This window comes from Mandrillus leucophaeus, unplaced genomic scaffold (genome assembly GCF_000951045.1).
Source record: "Mandrillus leucophaeus isolate KB7577 unplaced genomic scaffold, Mleu.le_1.0 Scaffold1197, whole genome shotgun sequence".
Taxonomy (NCBI): Eukaryota; Metazoa; Chordata; class Mammalia; order Primates; family Cercopithecidae; genus Mandrillus; species Mandrillus leucophaeus.
The window spans coordinates 443,466-464,222 of record NW_012100287.1 but is presented as its reverse complement, the minus strand read 5'-3'; the positions used below and the strand labels follow the sequence as shown (position 1 = coordinate 464,222).

The window sequence follows — 20,757 nt, the reverse complement described above, 5'->3', positions numbered from 1 at the left end:
TTTTTTTTTGAGATGGAGTCTTGCTCTGTCACCCAGGCTGGAGCACAGTGGTGCAATCTCGGCTCCCTGCAACCTCCACCTCCTGGACTCAAGCAATTTGCCTGGCTTCAGTCTCCCAAGAAGCTGAGATTATAGGTGCACGCCTGGCTAATTTTTGTATTTTTAGTAAAGATGAGGTTTCGCCATGTTGGCCAGGCTGATCTTGAACTCCTGACCTCAGGTGATCTGCCGCCTTGGCCTCCCAAAGTGCTGGGATTACAGGCATGAGCCACCGCTCCTGGCCTTTAATTTTTTTTTAATGTTTTTGAAATTTATTATAGTATATGTTTTAAAGTAAGACTTTAATGTTTACTGTCCCCCCAAATTGCTAACAAGTATTCCATTACCATTTATTGCATAATCTCCACTAGTCTGATGGATTTATAATGCCTCTTTTCTGACATATTACATTTTTATTGCTATCAAGGGTTATTTCTAGGCTTCATGTGCTATTCTTGAATCTGGCTGTTCTTGAGCCAATTAAAACTCACACTAAATTATTACTTCACTAATATGATTCCATCAATAAGCCCAAAACTAACTTAATAAGTACTGATATTTTACCAAAAATGTGTTTCTATCTAGAATCATTCATTTAATCATTCATTCAGATTCTTTACAACTTTCAATAGTTTTTACGTTTTCTTTGATAGTTCCTATTATCTTTTTGTTAAGGGTATTCCTAGACATTTTATTTATTTTTTTTGCGATGGAGTCTTGCTCTGTCACCCAGTCGAGTGCAGTGGCATGATTTTTGCTCATTGCAACCTCCGTCTTCTGGGTTCAAGTGATTCTCGTGCCTCAGCCTCCCGAGTAGCTGGGACTACAGGTGTGTGCCACCACACCTGGCTAAGTTTTGTATTTTTAGTAGTGACAAAGTTTCATCATGTTGGCCAGGCTGGTTTTGACTCCTGACCTCAGGTGATCTGCCCGCCTCGGCCTCCCAAAGTGCTGGGATTAGAGGCGTGAGCCACCCCCCTTGGCCAACATTTTGATTGTTGCTGTTGGAAAATTTTAGAATTCTTAATGCTTTCCATTTGGTCTTTATCAGAAACTGGAAAATCCGGAATCACTGATTTAAACAGATGAGGTGAAAAGAACTAGAAGAACCACTGTGAACAGATAAGGTATCTTGAACCTTGGGAGTTGCTCCATGTGGCGGCTAAAATAGTTCTCTGGAAACATCTGTCTATTTGTCTCTCTCTCTGAGACCATACAGTTTCTAGGTTCAGCACTTAGTTTCCTCAACATTTAAAATTAGATATTAAAAAATCTGTTACATAATGAAAACATTTTTAATCATTCAAAACATTTTTGTGATAGAATTACCCAGAAAAAGACAGCACTTGCACAGAGGGTTATCCGTATACATTTTCCCCAGGCAGTAAAGGGAATACGTTCTTCTTCCTAATTACAAAAACAAAAAAGTTTAGTCAATCAAGGGATTACGGTAATAAAATTATTTTTCTCCTGACTGGCCAATAAATCTTAAGACTTAATTTTAAAAAAATTAGTTTGCAAGCATAGCCTCCTTACTCATAATTGCACTTTTTTGTTAATAATTTCAAAGTCATACATCACAAAACACGTGCAGTGTTCATTTTAATAAGTTTTTGGAACATGCAAGCATGAATAAACTGTTTATTGGCCATGACCCGAGCTCAGGAATCTGGGTGTCTGATGGTGCCACGCTGCAAAGCTAAATTCTGGGCTTGTCTTAGGTTTTAGAAATCGCTGATGATAGCGCAGAGCTCAGGCAGGACAAAAAGTTTCCTAGATGTCTGTAATACTAGGTATCCACTATGTGTTTCTTGGTTGGGCTTTATATATTAATTTTGAATGATAAATTTTTAGAGGATTTCCATTTTATAGTTCACAAAAATATATTTAAGTTCTTAAGAGTAGAAATCAACCCTCTACATGATTTACCTGTATTGTAAGAGCAGCCTAATAATAGCTGCAAATACTTACAGAGTATTTAACTCTGTGCCATGCAGTATTCTAAGTAGTTTCCATACATTAACTCAATCCTTAGCTGCAATCATGAGGAAACAACTGTATTATTCCCATTTTATAGATGAGGTCACTGAGGCACAGAGAAGTTAACTAATTTGTCCAACATCACCTAACTAGTAAGTTGCTATGTTCAGACATGAACTCTGGCATCAGAGACTTCACCATCACCCTACAGGCCTCTCTAAACAAAGGGAGGGTATGTGGGCAACAAAAGTGAAATGAGGAACAACCATAAAGAAAAAGGGACCTTCACTTGCAATGTTTTAGCAAGCAACATTTCAAGGGAAATTGAACTTATAAGCTGGCAATTTTAACTATAAAACTGGCAGGTTTAAATGACCAAATTATCTTTTCTTCAGTATTTTTCCCATGTTGCTGGTATTATAAGATTTTTTAGTGCTCAAATGACTTCATAAACATCTAATTTTGTTTAAGTTTTGGCTTTCATTTCTGAATATACAATCTTTCAACAACATATGCTTTGACCCTGTCCTCTCTAGTAAACAGCAGGAACTATTCATAATGGGGATTCTTTGGAGCTTGTTACACTGTGAAAGACAAATGTCACTTTCTACTGGTAATTGAACCTTGTTTTTTTCCCATTTGCAAAAGGAAGAGATTGAACTGTTCCCTCTGGTTCCTTTTAGTGCCAACATTTTGTAAATCTGTGATTCAATTTATAAAACCTATAGTTGGGAACATTTTCAGACATTCTTGGTAAAAGCATTTTCTTTCCAAGAGCTATTCGTATTCAGAACCTACTGTTCTTATGCTGATGACTGCAAGTACAATCAGCTCAAAGTTTTCTGCATTGATGGAAAAGAGCAAGGATGCAGATGATTTAAAAATCATCTTTCAGGGACTTTGGAATATTTATACGGACAGAATACAGTATTTTATTTTTGGAGCAGTGGTAGCAGCAGCAAATCTACCTTTCCAATGACATAAAATACCTAGCACAGTACCTGAACAGAGTTGGACCTCACAAAATACTTTCCTTCTTCCTCCATCCTTTCTCCAACTTTAGGATAAAGGCCACACTACTTTCTGCACATCCCAACCAGAAGGTGGAGCAGTGACTGAGGCTCACTGCAAGATAAAGGGGCAGCTGGTCTAGGATGAATAAGGGGCTAGAATAATGAAAGTATATGTGAAAAATTGAGAATCAACTATAAAAACCAATGCCTCTTTCCTTATGTCACAGTAAAAATTATTTTTTTGTATTTTTACTGTTTTTATGAAAGAAGGGGCCCCATTTATCTCCTGTGGCTACTGTTCTAAGCAGTGCTTCCTCACCTTGGCTGCACATCAGAATCACCAAAAGAGCTTTAAAAAAATCCCTGTGCTCAGAATACCCCCAGGTTACCAAGTACCAGAGTACGTAGTGATGGAACTCAGGCATCAATAGTTTTTAAGCTCCCCCAAGTGATTCTAATGTGCGGCCAAGGAGGAGAACCACAGCACTAAGTAGATTAAACTGCACCTAAATACGACCCTCCTTACCTGAGTAATCTCATTTATCACTACGTGAGTACATCGTGCTTCATATTCTGGTCGGGCTTGTTCTTCCTGCTGTAACTCAACAGTATCCCATTCATACTCAAGTTCTGCCTGGCGTCGCTTCCAAAACTCCAAAAACAAGGTAACTAACAGAGAGACAGAACAGCTCGTGTGGATTTTCGATGATGATTGATGTTTCAGAAATCTGTACTGAATAATATTCATTATCTATTGTACTGGCCTGTTTTCACACTGCTATAAAGAACTACCTGGACTGGGTAATATATAAAGGAAAGCAGTTTAATTGACTTACAGTTCTGCATGGCTGGGGAGGCCTCAGGAAACGTACAATCATGGTGTAAGGCAAAGGGGAAGCAAAACACATCTTACATGGCAATAGGAGAGAGAGAGCAAGGTGGAAAGTGCCACAGCTTTAAACCATCAGATATCATGAGAACTCACTCACTATCATGAGAACAGGATGCGGGAAATCCACCCCCATGATCCAATCACCTCCTACCAGGCCCCTCCCGTGACACGTGGGGATTACAATTTGACATGAGATTTGGGTGGGGACGCAGAGCCAAACCATATCATCCATAATACTTCTGTATATGGCAAATCAAATCTAAATTGTAGGAGATACTACTATTTAAAAGGGAAAAACATGATTTTAAAGAAAATGTTGGTAATTTACAACATTATGAAATAGACTATAGATTCTGGGAAAGGCAATGTGATGGTCAGAAGACATGTGAGTATGTCTGACACTGAAGCATATGTTCCAGCACCTTATTGCCAACTAAAACACAAAAAATGGTCACAGTTCCAAAGAAGCTCATGGTCCATCCTTAATCTGCTTTTCCCCACACCCTCCTTCTTATACTCTCCTTTCCTTCCTAAGGGCCTAAAGGAGAAGAAGATTTATATGGGATGTCCCAAATAAATTAATATTCACTCATAAGGAAAACTGATGTTTTTCTCAATCTTATGTAAAGTATGACTAAAATAATTTTTTTAGGAATCAGAATTTTTAACTTTAAATACTAAATAAAACATTAAATGTTAATTGAAAAATGCAGTTTCAGGGTAAATACCCTATGCCCTTCTTTTAATCAGACTGCTAACCCTAAGTCCTTCCTATAAAGAAATTCCGTAATTACCACTCTTCTATTTACAAACATTCGTTGAGTGTCTACTATCAGCTGGGAATAAAGAGAAAACAAGACACAGTCCCTGCTTCAAGGAGCTCCTAGGCGTTTGGGAATTATACTGTCCTTGAAGTGACAGGTATAGTTGCTTATTAAGAGGGATATGATAAAGGTAAGCACAGGTTGCTCTGGGCACACAGAGCCAGAACATTTAACTAGGTGTTTCCGGGAAAGACATCCCAGAGGAGGGGACCACTGTGATGAGACCTGAGATGCCTCAGAGCTGATTAGGTGAAAGCGGTGGTGGGTGGAACACTAAGGCCACCTGCGAGCTGCACATGCAAAGGCAAGGTGGCCAGAGAGCCAGGTACTTTCCCAAAAGTGCAAATAATCTGGTAGTAAGCGAAAGGTGTGATGGAGGTGGGGCAGCCAGGTAAGAGCTCTGCAGGGGCACATCACAAAGGGTTTGCTGTGCTTTGAAAGGAGTTTAGAGAGTTTAACGTACAGGTGGAGGAGCCTTTGAAGGTAGTCTAGAGTGAGACTAGGGGCAGGGAGACCTACTGGCAGGTACCTGATGTGGCAGGATCTCTGAGGGATGTTGAGCAGGTAGACAGATGAATGCTGGTATGACAGAAGGATGCTATCCAGGTTTCTGGCTCAGGCAATATCCTAAATTCTAGTGGCATTCCTTGGAAATAGGAAGTGTGTTAAGAAGGTCAAGTGTGTGGTTTGGTTACGATCAGATGCAATGCGTGTGGACTACTCAAGAAGAAATGTCCAGTAGACAGGTAAAAGTCTACAACGTAGGAGGAAGATCTGGGTTGAGCTGGACTTTCACTGTTTTAAGTGGCAACTGGGGCCATGAGAGAAGGAGATTATTAAATGAGGTGCAGGGTAATCAACCCTGGCTGCATGTAAGAAGGACCAGGGAGCTTTTACAGAATACCGAGCTCAGCTGCCACCCTGTAAATTATGATTTTTGGTCTGGAATGGGGCCTGAACACAGTTGCTTTGCTTTTTTGTTTGTTTTGTTTTGTTTTTAAGGTTTAATACGCAGTCAGGGTGGAGACTCACTGAAGTAGAGAGTGAAGAGAGCCAGAATGAAATCCTGCAGACCCTGCAGCGGGCAGCCTGAAATGCAGGAGGCAGTCTTGGGATGCACCTGTAAGGAGCAAGAATCCAACACCCCCCAATGGCAAAGACAACTGAACATGTTTAAAAGCACTCACTTCCTAAAAGTGTTTGTTTTGACTACTACTTTTCCAGTAAGTTAGAGTAGAAATAACCTGGATGTTGGAATCAGGATCAAACTGTTGAGTGTTTTATACAGAGGGTGATGGCTACTGAGAAACAACCCAGACATTTGTGCTTCTGTACCTGCCCAAGGGGAAATGAAGTGAGTATTGGCTTCTTTGTCAATGGGATGGAACTCTAGAGGGCACCATGTTCTTTTGTGGACTGAGCTGTGACTGGGTGGTCTTGCTGCCCAGCTGAGCCATGCTGGTCTCAGGTGGCAGATTCTCCCCAAAGAGACCCTGTTGGGAGGAATGAGCCACCCATGAACCAACCCTCCTTAGGCTGCATATGAAGCAGTATAACATACACCACTCACTTACTAAAGCCCCCCCAAGGTTCTGCATCTCCTTGATAAAACTCCCATACACCTCAATCAACAGAGGACCCTACTTTTTAATCTACCAAGAATCCTACCACCAGTATTGCATATGCCCCCATCCCTGAAGCTCCCTCCACTCTGTCTCCCTCTCTGTAACTCTGAAATCATTCCAGTGGTCATGTGCATTCTCTCAGAAAGAGCACACTTTATTCCCTATGTCAACCCTTCTTCTGCCCTTCAAAATATTAATACATAGCACTCATGCATCCCGACCTGTATCTGCTTCAAGGTCTACTGTCTATCATACCCACTGGAATGTCACCTTCACATGTGCAGGGATTTGGTTTTCTTCATAGCAGAAGGCACATAGTAGGCACGTAATGAATGAATGCACTGAATGGACAAACTGAAGGAAACCAGCCAGAAACTGGAGGACCCCCCGACCTGGGGAATCATCCACTCAGAGGTCCCAGCTGACTCCAACTGCTCACCTCTACACATAACCATCCACCTCCTTATTTCCTGCTACGCTAGTCTACTTGGGCCTTCAGTACCTCCTGCACAGATGTACCTTGATTTATCATGCTTTACGGATAGTGTTTTTATCTTCTTACGAATGGATAGTTTGTGGCAACCCCACGTTGAGCCTGTATCAATGCCATTTTTCCAACAACATGTACCCACTTTGTGTCACAGTTTAGTAATTCTCACGTTTCAAATTTTTCATGATTACTGTATCTTTTATAGTGGTCTGTGATAAGTGATCTTTGATGTTACTATTGTAATTGTTTTGGGGCAACATGAAGTGCACCTATATAAGATAGCAAAATTAACAAATGTGTGTGTTCTGACTATTCCACTGATTGGCTGCTCCCCCATCTCTCTGCCTCTCTTCTGGCCTCTCTATTCCTTGAGATGCAATAATAGTTGCATCTAACTGCTAACCCAACAATAGTTCCATCTGATGCCACAGTGAAATTAGGCCAATTAATACCCCTACAATGGCTAAGGTGTTCAAGTGAAACAAGACTCACACATCTCTCACTTTAAGTAAAAACTAGAAATTATTAAGTTTAGTGAGGAAGACGTATCGAAAGCTAGGCCTCTTGTGCCAGTTTGCCAAGCTGTGAGTGCAAAGGAAAAGTTCTTGAGGGATATGAAAAGTGCTACTCCAGTGAACACACAAATGATAAAAAAGTGAAACAACCTTATTGCTGATAAGGAGAGAGTTTTAATGATCTGGATAGAAAACCAAACCAGCCACAATATTCCCTTCAACCACAGCCTAATTCAGAGCAAGGCCGGAACTCTATTCCATTCTGTGAAGGCTGAGAGAGGTGAGGAAGCTGCAGAAGAAAAGTTTGAAGCTAGCAGAGGTTGGCTCATGAGGTTTAAGGAAAGAAATCATCTCCATAGCATAGAAGTGCAAGGTGAAGTAGCAAGTGCTAACATGCAAGCAGAACAAGTTATCCAGAAGATCTAGCTAAGATCCTTGATGAAGGTGGCTACACAACAGACTTTCAAGGTAGATGAAATAGCCTCCCACTGAGGAAGATGTCATCTGGGACTTTCACAGCTAGAGAGGAGAAGTCAATGCCTGGCTTCAGAACTTCCAAGGACAGGCTCACCCTCTCGTTAGGGGCTAACGCAGTTGGTGACTTCATGTTGAAGCCAATGCTCATAGATCATTCCAAAAACCCTAGGGCCTCTAAGAATTATGTGAAATCTACTCTGCCTGTACTCTAAATGGAACAATAGAGCCTAGATGACAGCACATCTGTTCATAACATGGTGTGCTGAATTATTTCAAGCCCGTTGTTCACAAAAAATTACTTTTAAAAAAATTACTGCTCATTGGCAATGTATCCACTCACCCAAGAACTCTGATGGAGATGTACAGAGATTAATATTGTTTTCATGGCTATGAACACAGCATCCATTCTGCAGCCCATAGATCAAGGAGTCATTTCAACTTTCATATTTTATTATTTAAGAAATACATTTAGTAAGGCTACAGCTGCCATAGATAGTAATTATTTGGCTAGACATTGGCAATATAAACAGAAATCTTCTGGAAAAGATTCACCATTCTAGATGCCATTTAAGAGCATTCATAATTCATGGGAGGAGGTCAAGATGTCAACATTAACAGGAGTTTAGGAGAAGTTGATTCTAACCCTCATGGATGACTTTGAGAAGTTCAAAACTTCAGTGGAGGAAGTCATTGCGGATGTGGTAGAAAGAGCAAGAGGAACTAGAAATGGAGTCTGAAGATGTGACTGAACTGCTGTAGTCTCATGATCAGACTTGAAGGAATGAGAAGTTGCTTTTTATGGATCTGCAAAGAAAGTGGTTTCCTGAGATGGAATCTACTCCTGGGAAGATGTTGTCATTACTGAAATGACAACAAAGGATTTAGAATATTATACAAACTTAGTTGATAAAGCTGCAGCAGGGTTTGAGAGGACTGACTCCAATTTTCAAAGAAGTTCTACTATGGGTAAAATACTACCATACAGCATCACATGCTAGATAACTCTTTTGTGAAAAAAGAGTGCACTAATGTGGCAAACTTATTGTTGTCTTATTTTAAGAAATTGGCATAGCCACCTAAACCTTCAGCAACCACCCTGCTAATCAGTGAGCAGCCATCAACACCGAGGCAAGACCCTCCCCCAGCAAAAAGATGAACATTCTCTAAAGGCTCAGATGATTGTCAGCATTTTAGTAACAAAGTATTTTTAAAGTATGTACATTTTTTGACAATGCTATGCACACTCACTAGACTACAGTATGGTAAAACCATAACTTTGATATGCACTGAGAAACAAAAAATTTGTGTGGCTCCCTTTACTGTGATATTCACCTTCTTGTGGTGGTCTGGAACCTAACCCACAGTATCTCTGAGGTATTCCTGTACCCAGCAAGAGGCCAGGATAACCCCAGATGGAGAATATACCATGAAGCATTGACAGTTTACTGGTGAGATCAAGCTTGAGCACCCTGACTGTGGGGAGGGATGCAGGGTCAACAGCTGAAGGAATTATCATGTGTGCTCTTCTACCTTACAGACTGCAAACATACTCTTCCAGCAGAACCATTTTTTAAGGATGCTGTGACTAAGCACATTAAAATTTTGTTGCACTTTGACACTTACAGGCATAAATGAAAAACTGGTACTTATAAGCCTGTTAAAATTAGGCTGGAAGACTGGTGGTTTCTTATTTCTGCGCTAGAAAGAAGGGTCTGCACCTGTGTCACATGAGGTAGAACCAATGAGACTAAACTGACAGTTTCTAACCCATTCTCATTTTTTTTCACAGCATCAAACAAAATAATGCAATTATATCAGTAAAAACCAAATTCCTGCATCTTTCTAAAAGCTTGCTGCAACTTCATTAATATACACTGCATTTTGTCATCAAACTAAAGACTAATAGCCAAATTATTGGCAGAACTCTTATTCTATGCTTGTCACTTTCTGTCTATGGGGCTTTAGATAATCGGCCCCTGAGTGTCATCTTTAGATAACTCACTCCCTGAGTGTCATCTTCTTCATCTTTAAAACTGGAGTGTGATAGCCACTCATTTACTCAGTACCTATCTAGCATCTATCTCATATCTATCCAATATCAACTAGGAGATAATTCATGAACACATTCTTAACTTTTCTCACAAAGAGCAACATAAGCAATTCTAGTCGGTGCTATAAGGGAAGAACAGTGGATGCCCTCTTCTCTCCTCCCTGAACTTGAACATATGCTTCTGTTTACCAAATTCTGAACTATAAGAAGCAGTTCTGCCTGGGAAGTGATAGGATTGCAATGCAAGCAAGACATAACCTGGTGAGAAATAATGAGCTGTTAGCAAATCCTCAGCCTTGAAGGAAAACCCCTGGGAGTTGCAGCAGTGGGAGAGTGTTTTAGTTCCTTATTTCACTCAGCCTCAGATTCTGCAGGGTCTATGGAAGGCACTGCTAACCTAATAGTCACCCAGTGTTTTGGAGTACTCCTGGGCCACATCAGTGCTGACTCACAATGCTGTGTGTCCCAGATTGAGGGCACCAGGTCCTGGGGTGACCGTGCATGATCACAGACAGAAATTTCTGTTCTGTATCTTTTGCTCTCTCCCCCTGCAATAAGACATCTGACAGAACTCCAGCAGGGAGCACTGCACTTCTGTTCTCTGGCAAACCAGAGGTGCTGATTAGACACAGTTAAAACTCTTACATCAACACATAATGAGAAAAGAGAAAGGTTGTCTGGAACTTGGAGATCAGTAACAGCTCTTCCTCTTAATCGGGATATTATTATATCTAAACAAAATATGCATCAGATGAAGAAGATGTCCATACACCCAAAAAGATTTCAGAGCAGTAAAGTGTTAGTGGTGTTATATCCTGCATTGTCTAAGGACAAGACACATTCTGGTAGATGGAAATGTTCTGGTTGCTGTAAGGGTTTGCTGCTGAAGGTCTAGGATGTTTTAACAGGCCTCGAAACTATTTAGGCCTTATAACCTACAGAGGCACAGGAGTTAGATTAACTCGCTCAGCTTTTATTGCAACTTTTTTTCTTTTAGATGGAGTCTCACTCTGTCGCCCAGGCTGCAGTGCAGTAGTGATCTTGGCTCACTGTAACTTCTGCCTCCCGGATTCAAGAAATTCTCGTGCCTCAGCCTCCAGCTGGGATTATAGGTGTGCACCATCACACCTGTCTAATTTTTGTATTTTTAGTAGAGGCGGGGTTTCACCATGTTGGCCAGGCTGGTCTCAAACTCCTGACCTCAGTGATCCACCTGCCTCAGCCTCCCAAAGTGCTGAGATTGCAGGAGTGAGCCACCACTCCCAGTCGTTTATTCCAACTTCCTAATTCAAAGGCTAGAAACTCTCTTGCAGCTAGGGTTCCAGATCTGATTTTTTAAAATGCCTGTCAGAAGCATCTGCATGTCACTTAAGTCAGAAACTGGGCTGAATGGAGTCAGGGTGGTGGTAGCAGGAGCTGCATTATTTTGCTGGTGTGGACCCAGCAGAAGCAGCACAGGTCTGAAAGTAACAGTCACAGCAGCTGTTTTCTGATCCCCAAGTGCAGCTAGTTAGGCTTCCTGATTCCCCAGGTCCTTAGTGAGCCAGATGACTGGTGGTTTTCTGGAAATAACTAGGCCTAGTTTAGAACTCACCCCTCAAAGGTGAAAATTAAACATTGCAGTCATGCAGACAAGAGTCTGATCCAGGGAGAATCAGGTATAAGTAGGCAAGATGCAACAAGGAAGGGGGTGGGCAGGATGCGTTTAGAACTTTTAACTTCAACCATGGGTTGGTGTTTAGGACTCTATGAATCAGTATGAACAGGTGGGCTGCCTTGTCCTAAAAGGATGGACATTTTTAAGGTAAGTATATGATTTATATTATATTGATTACAAAAGGTTTTCTACTCTCAACTTTTATAATTTCTAGGGAGCAGAAAAATACTCTAAGTGCCATATGCATCTGGGCACAAAAGAGATGCTGCAGGAACATAATGGTGGTGATATGAATAACTTCATATGAGGCTGTAGCCTGTTTGGTTCTGCAATTTCAGAATTTCTGTAAAGTGGTTCACAGCAGTAGTTCTCAAAGCAGAAGTAACAAGGAAAGCCACACAAAGCACTTAAAAAGTTTATCATATAGATCCTTAAAGATACACATATGATGCTACAGGCAGTGCTGAAATACTTTCTGCGTTCTAAAATCAGATAAAATAAAATCAGCAGCTAATGTGTACGTCAGTTCTACAACCATGGTGTAGTTAATGATCAGAGAAGGGAAAGTTAGCTAGGAAATTTGAGGTTTGTCTTTCTAGTGTCAAAATTAACATTTTTTTGTTTTATTTCAAATGTCTTCTTTAACTGGGGCTATCAGCATCCATTAGTATATGGAGTTCAGTAGATGTGTTAGTATGTTATACATTATGATTCAACGCTGAGAGTACAGTTAATAGTTAAAAGTGCTGACCCACGTGTTCAGTACCTAAAGCTCTTACTGGGGAGGGGCGGAGGGTAGGCGGGGGGCGTATTACAGTGCAGGAGCACAGAGGATCTTAATACATAAATTCAATCTTTATTCTTCTATGTGTCAAATATTAGCCAGAGTTTGGTCTCCAGCCAAAACATGCTAAATGGCCAAATGCCAGTGTAACTGATTGGGATGTCTGGTCACCTTACAGAGAACTTTATCTGTTGAGTGGCAACGAGTGTCTCTAAAAAGTGAGCAAAATAATCGGATTGTCCGTTCTGTGACCCATTTGGTAATTCTTCATAGGTACAATCACTACCAAAGAGAAATACTGCTGAGGACACTGTAAATAACTGATTCTGTGAGATACATACGTTGATGTGTCGTCCTTTAAAGAATAAGAAACTTGGTTCAGTTTTTTCCTCCACCTTCCTATAACCTGAATTCTGCTGTTTCTCATACTTACACAATGAAACTGGAAATGCATCTAATTTTGAAAATGGCTATTTTTCTTCTATGTTAGAACATTTAGATCAATTAAACATTTAAAGTTTGCATTTAAAGAAAATGATAACTGCCTCATTGTATTAATGATGCTATCCCAAAGTAAATAATATAGTGTTAAAGTTACCATATGGGAATTAGATCCTGTAGAATTATATCTGTTCTAGTTAGTAAGTAGAGTTTCTTATTATTATACAAGTAGCAGATACTCATTAAATATCTGCTCACACAGAAGTGTACGAGGAAGAAAGCTCACCCATAATCACTGTGTTGCTGCCTCCTCCTGACCTCCACTCCCATAAAAGTTAGGTTGTATCACACTGTGAGGGCTGTTGCAATAATGGCTTCCAACAAATCATGCCTCCTACATCCAAGCCACTGGGTAGTACTCCCACCGCTCCACATTGATGCTGGTTTGGCCATACGACTTACTTTGGCTGATGGGACCTTAGCTAACTTGGTGCAACAATAGGCTTAAAAATGCATATGCACTGAAGCTTCTCCTCTCTTCTCTTTGGAACCCTGACACCAAGAATCCTGGGCTAGCCTATTTGAAGATGAGACACCATGTAGAGTAGAGAAACCTTCCCAGCTGAGCCCCACAGACCAAACGAGGTTTCTAGTTGCAAGATTGTCTATCCCAGTGGAGCTGCCAGCTTACTAGAGTCAGCTGAGCCAGCCCATGCCTAAAGAACCTCTCAGCTGACCCAGAGAATGATGAGAAATAATAAACATGGGAAATAAAGTTTGTTGTTTTAAGCTGATATATTTTCATGCAGATTTTAATATAGTAAAAGCTAACTGATACAATGTCCTCAGTTATAAATGGAATTCTAGGGGAGTTGAAGCCTGGGCAATACAAGGTCCTAAAATTGGGTTACTTTGATAGCCTACATAAAACTGTACAATACTATCAAATTGAGTGCATGAAAAAAAAAAAAATTAACTTACCCCATACTCCCATAAATACTGCAAAGACCAGGGTTCCAAAACTGTCAAAGATGCACAATTTCTGGAAAATATAAATGACATAGAAATGAGTCATATCCTCCACTTATTAGATTCAGTAAATATGAAATGCTTTGTCTATTCTACAGTCTTTAAGTTCTTTTCAAAGTTGATGCCTAGTTTAACAATCATCTATGATCATACTCATTCAATGTATCTACTACATATTTATAGTGAAATTTGATTCTTTTAAAAGCAAACAATCTTTGCTGTATTAACCAGTGTCTTTTCCAATGAAACTTTGCATATCCCAAAAAGGAAACAGATATAGTTCCTAGAATTCCACTGAGTTGAAAGCCTCTATTGGGCTTGAATAACAGCCTCTTATGAGCTGTCATAATGGATTTGAGGAAGTAGTATGGCTGTACGAATACAATGACCCCTAAGCAACTTTTAGATTTATGATTTGTATCTTATCATCATCCCAACCTGGTCAGAGGGTAAGTTTCAGAATTCCTGTTTTTCCTGTTAAGAGACATACAAAGCTGAGGTTTATCTCGAGGTGGCTCTCCTCCAGGAGAGCTCTGTTTTCTTAAACCCAATGATAGCTTTTCTACCATCATTGACAGATGCTTCTACTGGAATAAAGGATGCACAGGTGCTTTTGCTAACATTACAGTGAATACAATGATCATGAATGATCATAACATATCTGGCCAAAGAAGGCTTTATTCACTAGTTCTGCTAAGTTTTATCTCTTTGCTAGTATATAAGTAGCCTATCTCCCTCTATGAGTTCCTGGAAAATACTTTAATTAGTTACTAATTTTTCATTAATGAGCAATTTTACATTTCCTAAAAAAATACTATAAAGATAATGGAAAAAGTGACAAGCATATTATATTTACTTTATGACAGATCATATAAAAGGACAGGGACTGGGTAGAAAAAGAAGCTATAGGTAAAAAAAAAAAAAAGCCTTTTCAAATGTTAAAGAAGACTCAAAGCTGCTTTGAAGTAGAAAGTCTACTTTGTTTTAGGTGATTTTTTTGGGTTGCTCTTTATACTCAAATAAAGTGGATAAAACTTCATCTACGTAAAAACATTACTTTTGTTATTTTCATAAAAGAACAGCTACATTCTCATGCATCTGATTTTCAAGGCCCCCTCAATCATCCACACTGATTGTGATGAGAAAAAGCAAGCATAATCCTTAATTGTCTGTCATCCAATTATTCTTCTACAAAACCTCAAGGAAGACAGAATAAATGCATGCCTGCTCTGGGAAACAATACTTTCCACTTACTCCTCTAGTCCAGGTATTCCACAGACCACATATTTCAAATCTTTTACCTTTGACTGTCATGGAACCATCTTCTCCAAGTTAATTTTTAATGCTATGCCTTATCCTTTATTGTAAAACTGTAAGAAAGGTCCCATAAAAAACAGTTCTGCATGTTGTAATGCTATTATTGAAGATTCTGTCCAATGCTACTTCCATTTTAGGAATCAAGGCAATCTTCTAAGTATTTGCCAACACTCTACTTGCGTTGACACTTCTGCTCACCTACTCCAAAAAGAAGATCCCATCTGTGAATTCTTAGCTCTACTCTTTTGAGAAAACGTCAATGGAAACACTTCTGTCAGTGCTAGAGGGAAAAATGGGAGCATTACGAAAGAGGAAGTGTACTGCCAATGTCAAGATCACTCCAGCTGCCTTGCTGAAGGTGAGGGACATGCCTAGCACTCCTATGCGGGAATTAGGCCTGAATGAAGTTAGTATTTTTGCCACATGTGTGAGAATCCTGGACCCTTGAGAAAGAATAAGATAGCTGACTTCTTTGCTCTGTCTTCCATGAACTATGTGGAAGCAGGAAGTAAGGGAAAAAGGAAGAAAGGAGCTTACTTGGTAAGAAGCCTAGCTTAGCTTGCTAGGCAGGATGGCACAGAGAGGGCAAGACAGCTGTGCTGAGAGCAGTCTGAATCAGCATACTGCTTTACTCACATAGAGCCGGAAAGAAAAGAAAGAGCTGCATATATAGACATGATGATTTTAAGCAGAGAAACCAATTAGAATCTTGGGGGGAAAAATGACAATTTGTTATGCTTTCTTCCTGGAAAGAAGCAAAGTCAAAATTTTATAACTAAATGTGTTTTTATGAACAAAATATTAGAACTTACCATGTTTCCCCTTTATCCTACCAGCTAGAAAGCTAAGAATCTTATTTAATAATAATAAAAAAAAAAACCAGTATGAATCCTTATTATTTGCATAATTGTTTCCTGATTTCTTTGGTCCTGATTTTATATTTCTATTTTTAATTTGCTAAAAGGTAAGCATATCTGTAAATTAGTACTCTCTTTCCAAAAGAAAGACATATAAATACATAAATATATGAAGGAAAAAACAATTCACAAACAGAAAAGCCAGAAAAAGTGCTCTTTTTCTTTTTCAAACTCTTTTTATTTCCATTTCGTCCTCTTACTTGTATTATGTTTCCTTCCCTTTGTAAATCATTCTGACAAGACTCAAGGGATCCTTGAGGAAACTGGAATAGAATTAAAGATTCATTTCTTTTTTTCAAAACAATAAAAAAATGCACACGGGGCATATTTGAAAGTCATGTGCTTAAGGATGGGTAGTTGGAGCAGAAGAAAGAAGAAGAGGTGGGTGTGGGGAGTGTGAAGGAGAGAACTTCTTAAGGAAAATGAAACTTCCACTTGCATCTTTGTAGATGACAATCTACCTCTGGTATTATCATTGGCATCTGCCTTAAAGCCAGTACTTCGGGATGCAGTTAACTAGTGCCCTTTAGCCTATGAGTCAGCATCACTGGAAGCAGCTTCCTTCTTACTAGCTTCAAGTCTTTTACTCTATGTGATCTACAACACATATTTATAGTCTACAGTTTGTGTTGGTTTGGAAGAGGGGGCTTAATTTCTAAATTAAGTATAAAAATCCATCTGTTGACAACACCCTGCAATCAGCTTAACTAAGTAGTGAAACAATTTTTCAAACATAGAGCTGGATCTGAGTAAAGTGCCTGCAATGTCAGCTGGCAAAGAATATGGTAATGATGAGAAATGCAGATTTGTTATAAATTTCTGACTCTGCAGTTACTAGGTGGGTGACTTTGGGTAGATTATTTGATCTCCCACATCCCCAGTATTTTACACTGTAAAATGGAGATAATGCCTGTTCCACCTATCTCACAGGGTTGTTGTGTATGTTAAAAGTGGTAAGTATAAAAACGATGCAAAGTATGATATAGAAAGTGGCATCAGTATAACAGTAATACATTCTGCTAAAATCTGACTTACATGGAGTAGGCCACAATGTTCTAGGGCCACTAATGATTCCTAAACTCTCATGGCAGAACAAGGGGATAAAGAAAAGATCATCAGAGGAAAGCGTAGGTCAGAATTGTAAGGAAAATGCTCTGAAGTAAGCTGACCATCTTTCTTTCTGTCCAGATTTCTTCCAGCCTGCTTTCAGTAAGCTCCCTCCACTCTTGATGCTCATCCTAAACCTCAGGACCATGTGCATGTATAAGGAGAGCCAGATGTGTTTTCTGGCAATGTTTTAAGACAAATACCTTTTATCACATATAAAACCTTTCTCATGCATAGTTATAGTCTAAGTCTGACCATCAGGGTGTTTACAATCTAAGCATAGTTTTGGCATATGTTGAAAGGGGGAAAACAGAAGTACAGATTTCAGGTTTCCACTTACTTGAATTAAGGAAAATACTTATAAAGGTTGAGTATCCCAAATCCAAAGCTTTTTGAGTACTGACATAATGTTCAAAGGAAATGCTCAAGGCAGCATTTCAGATTTTGGATTTTTGGATTAGGGATGCTCAACCAGTAAGTCGAGGGCAAATATTCCAAAATCCAAAACACTTTGGATCCCAAGCATTTCAGATAACAAATACTCAACCTGTAGTAAATCTATTAAAAAGTATTTATAAGATAAAACGGGTTTGAGATTTCTGCTTTGATTACTTGAAATACTCAAATAGTTTAGATTCCACCATTATCTCACTGACACTCTATGAGACTTTATCTAAGGTCTTAAATCACAATTTTCTTATTTGTAAAAGAGGAATAAAGCATTGTATATTAATGTACAAAACGTTTGAAAGGTTAGTTGAAAAATATCTGTCTGAATTCCTAAGAGGAAAAAAGATATAATATCTATGTTTTATCTAAATTATCATTAGAAAAAAAAATCTTTCATTAGGTGTAAATATTGGGAATAGCAAAATTACCTTTGAGGACTCGCAAGTAATATTGAGTTTCCAGAATGGACAAAGCCTATCACACTGAGGACACATTATGATCTTGCCGCCAATATCAGGATGACAAACTTCTTTGCTAAAAAAAGAGAAATAAAACTTAATTTTAAAAAATTTAATCAATTTAAGGGAGCATGATAAAATCCAATATCCATTCACAATAAGAAACAAAACTAAACCAGTCTTGTAAAACTAGAAACAGAAGTGAACTTCATTAACCCGATAAAGGCTTGTTACATAAAACTCATTAAAAATTATACTAAGTGGTAAAATGCTGAAAGTATTTCCTTTAGATCAGGAATAAAGCAAAAGATTCTTCTATCACTGTTTCTTTTCAGCTGGAGGTCTCTGCCAGCATCGTATGTCAAGTAAAATAAGGCCACAAGGATAAGCCAGGAAGAAAGAGAACTGTTATTACTAACAGATTACATGACTATCTATATGGATGACTCAATAGACCCTAAAGATAAATTATTAGAATTAATAAGTTGAGTAAAGGCCAGGTGCAGTGGCTCATGCCTGTAATCCCAGGACTTTGGGAGGCTGAGGCGGGTGGATCACCTGAGGTCAGGAGTTCAAGACCAGCCTGGCCAACATGGTGAAACCCTGTCTCTACTAAAAATATAAAAATCAGCACAGCATGGTGATGCATGCCTGTAATCCCAGCTACTTGAGAGGCTGAGGCAGGAGAATGGCTTGAACCCAGGAGGTGGAGGTTGCAGTGAGCTGAGATCATGCCACTGTACTCCAGCCTGGGTGACAGAGTGAGATTGTCTCAAAAAACAAAGCAAAAATAAGTTGAGTAAAATTTGCTGGATGCAAAATCAATATACAAAATATAGGGACACAAAAAGGAATTATGTCCCCATACACCTGTAATTATTAGGAAATAATTCTTAAAAAATACCATTTTAATAGTGTAAAAAATATAAAGTGTTCAGGAATAAATCTAATTCAAAATGTTAAGATTTATAGGGAGAAAATAGAATTTTTCTGAAATGCATTAAAGAAGGCCTACACTATCATATTCACAATTTGAATAATCAATTTGTAATAATCAATTTGTAATTTGTAATAATCAATGTTTGTAATTTGTAATAATCAATATTTAAAGATATTAGTTCTCTCCCATTTAAGCTATAAATTCACTGGAAGAGCAGAGACTCAGAACAGTCAAAATACTTCTGAAGACAAAGGCATTATGGGAGAGGTTAAGAAAAACTGACCAACAGAAGAAAATAAAGAGGTCAGAAACAGACCTCTTGCCTATATAAAAACTGATATATACCAGAGCTGGCCAAGCAAATTAGTAAAGTGAGAACTGACATTTCAGTAAAACGGGTCTGGTACAACAGGATATCCGTATGAATAAACATAAAATTGAACCCCTAATGGTATTTTATATACATCAATCCAGGTAGAAAATGAGAATGCCAACGTACCAACTTACTAGGAAAAAAAAAAAAAATCTAGATAACCTCAGAGTAAGGAGAATCTCATAAACAAGAAACCAAAAAGCATAAACCACAAAGAAAAATACTGATACATTCAAGATATTTTCAAAGAATGTAATTTAAAAAATAACATTAAAGGGAGAAAAATATAAGCCACAAATTGGTAAAAGTTTTGCAGACATAAAAATGACAAACGATTATTTGTCAGAGTATTTAAAGAACTCCTATAAATTAATACAAAAAACAAAACAAAACAAAAACAAAAACAAAAAAACAACCCAAGTAACAATGCATGCTGCTCCCTCTAGGAGAAGCCATTCAGATAGGCTAGGATTGTATGTGACGAGGACTGGGGTTGTGCAGTTAGGTGGTCTTGCAAATAACTAAGGAAAAACAAATAGGAATAGGAAGTTTTCCTAGAATAGCTGAGTAAAGATCTTGGAAAACCCTCTCCCTCCATAAAAGCAATGAGAACACAGGCAAAAATTGTCAAAATCAGCCTTTGCTGAACTCTGAAAATTAACCAACTGCTGGATGTCATCTGAGGAGCATTTATTTGAGGAAAACTGGCTAAATCTCTATAAGGATGAGGCCTGGGGCATTTTAACCTGACTGACTCCCATCCCCATCTCCCTAGCTTCGTGGTAGCCTTAAAAACCAACAGGCTTGTAACTACAGAAGCTGTGAAAAACAGCAGCCTAGCAGCCACTGAAGGGGGAAGAAGTAGTCTAAAGCTACCCAAAAAAACCCATCCTCAGAGAAGTCTTACTATCTGACCTGTCTAGCAGCTCCCCTGAGAAGCTCCATGCTCAGGATTTCTCATTTTTTTTTTCTTTTTTATTATACTTTAAGTTCTGGGGTACATGTGCACAACGTACAGGTTTATTACATATGTATACATGAGCCATGTTGGTGTGCTGCACCCAATAACTCGTCATTGACATTAGGTATTTCTCCTAATGCTATCCCTCCCCGCTCCCCCGACCCCACAACAGGCCCCAGTGTGTGATGTTCCCCTTCCTGTGTCCAAGTGTTCTCACTGTTCAGTTCCCACCTATGAGTGAGAACATGAGGTGTTTCGTTTTCTGTTCTACAAAGGACATGAACTCATCCTTTTTTATGGCTGCATAGTATTCCATGGTGTATATGGGCCACATTTTCTTAATCCAGTCTGTCGCTGATGGACATTTGGGTTGGTTCCAAGTCTTTGCTATTGTGAATAGTGCCGCAATAAACATACG

The 20,757-nt window shown here is 39.0% G+C and overlaps 1 protein-coding gene across 4 annotated transcripts in view; it reads right to left on the bottom strand.

The window, feature by feature from the left end:
• ANO6 (anoctamin 6) overlaps positions 1-20,757 on the bottom strand; it is a 247,446-nt gene that overhangs the window by 51,879 nt on the left and 174,810 nt on the right. For all 4 annotated transcript variants that reach the window (XM_011967396.1, XM_011967385.1, XM_011967376.1 and 1 more), the window contains 4 exons: positions 18,036-18,141; positions 13,769-13,829; positions 3,559-3,701; positions 1,369-1,446 (listed from right to left, as the gene is read on the bottom strand). In XM_011967396.1, coding sequence (XP_011822786.1) covers positions 1,369-1,446; positions 3,559-3,701; positions 13,769-13,829; positions 18,036-18,141 — 388 coding nt within the window. The remainder of the gene's footprint in view (positions 1-1,368; positions 1,447-3,558; positions 3,702-13,768; positions 13,830-18,035; positions 18,142-20,757) is intronic.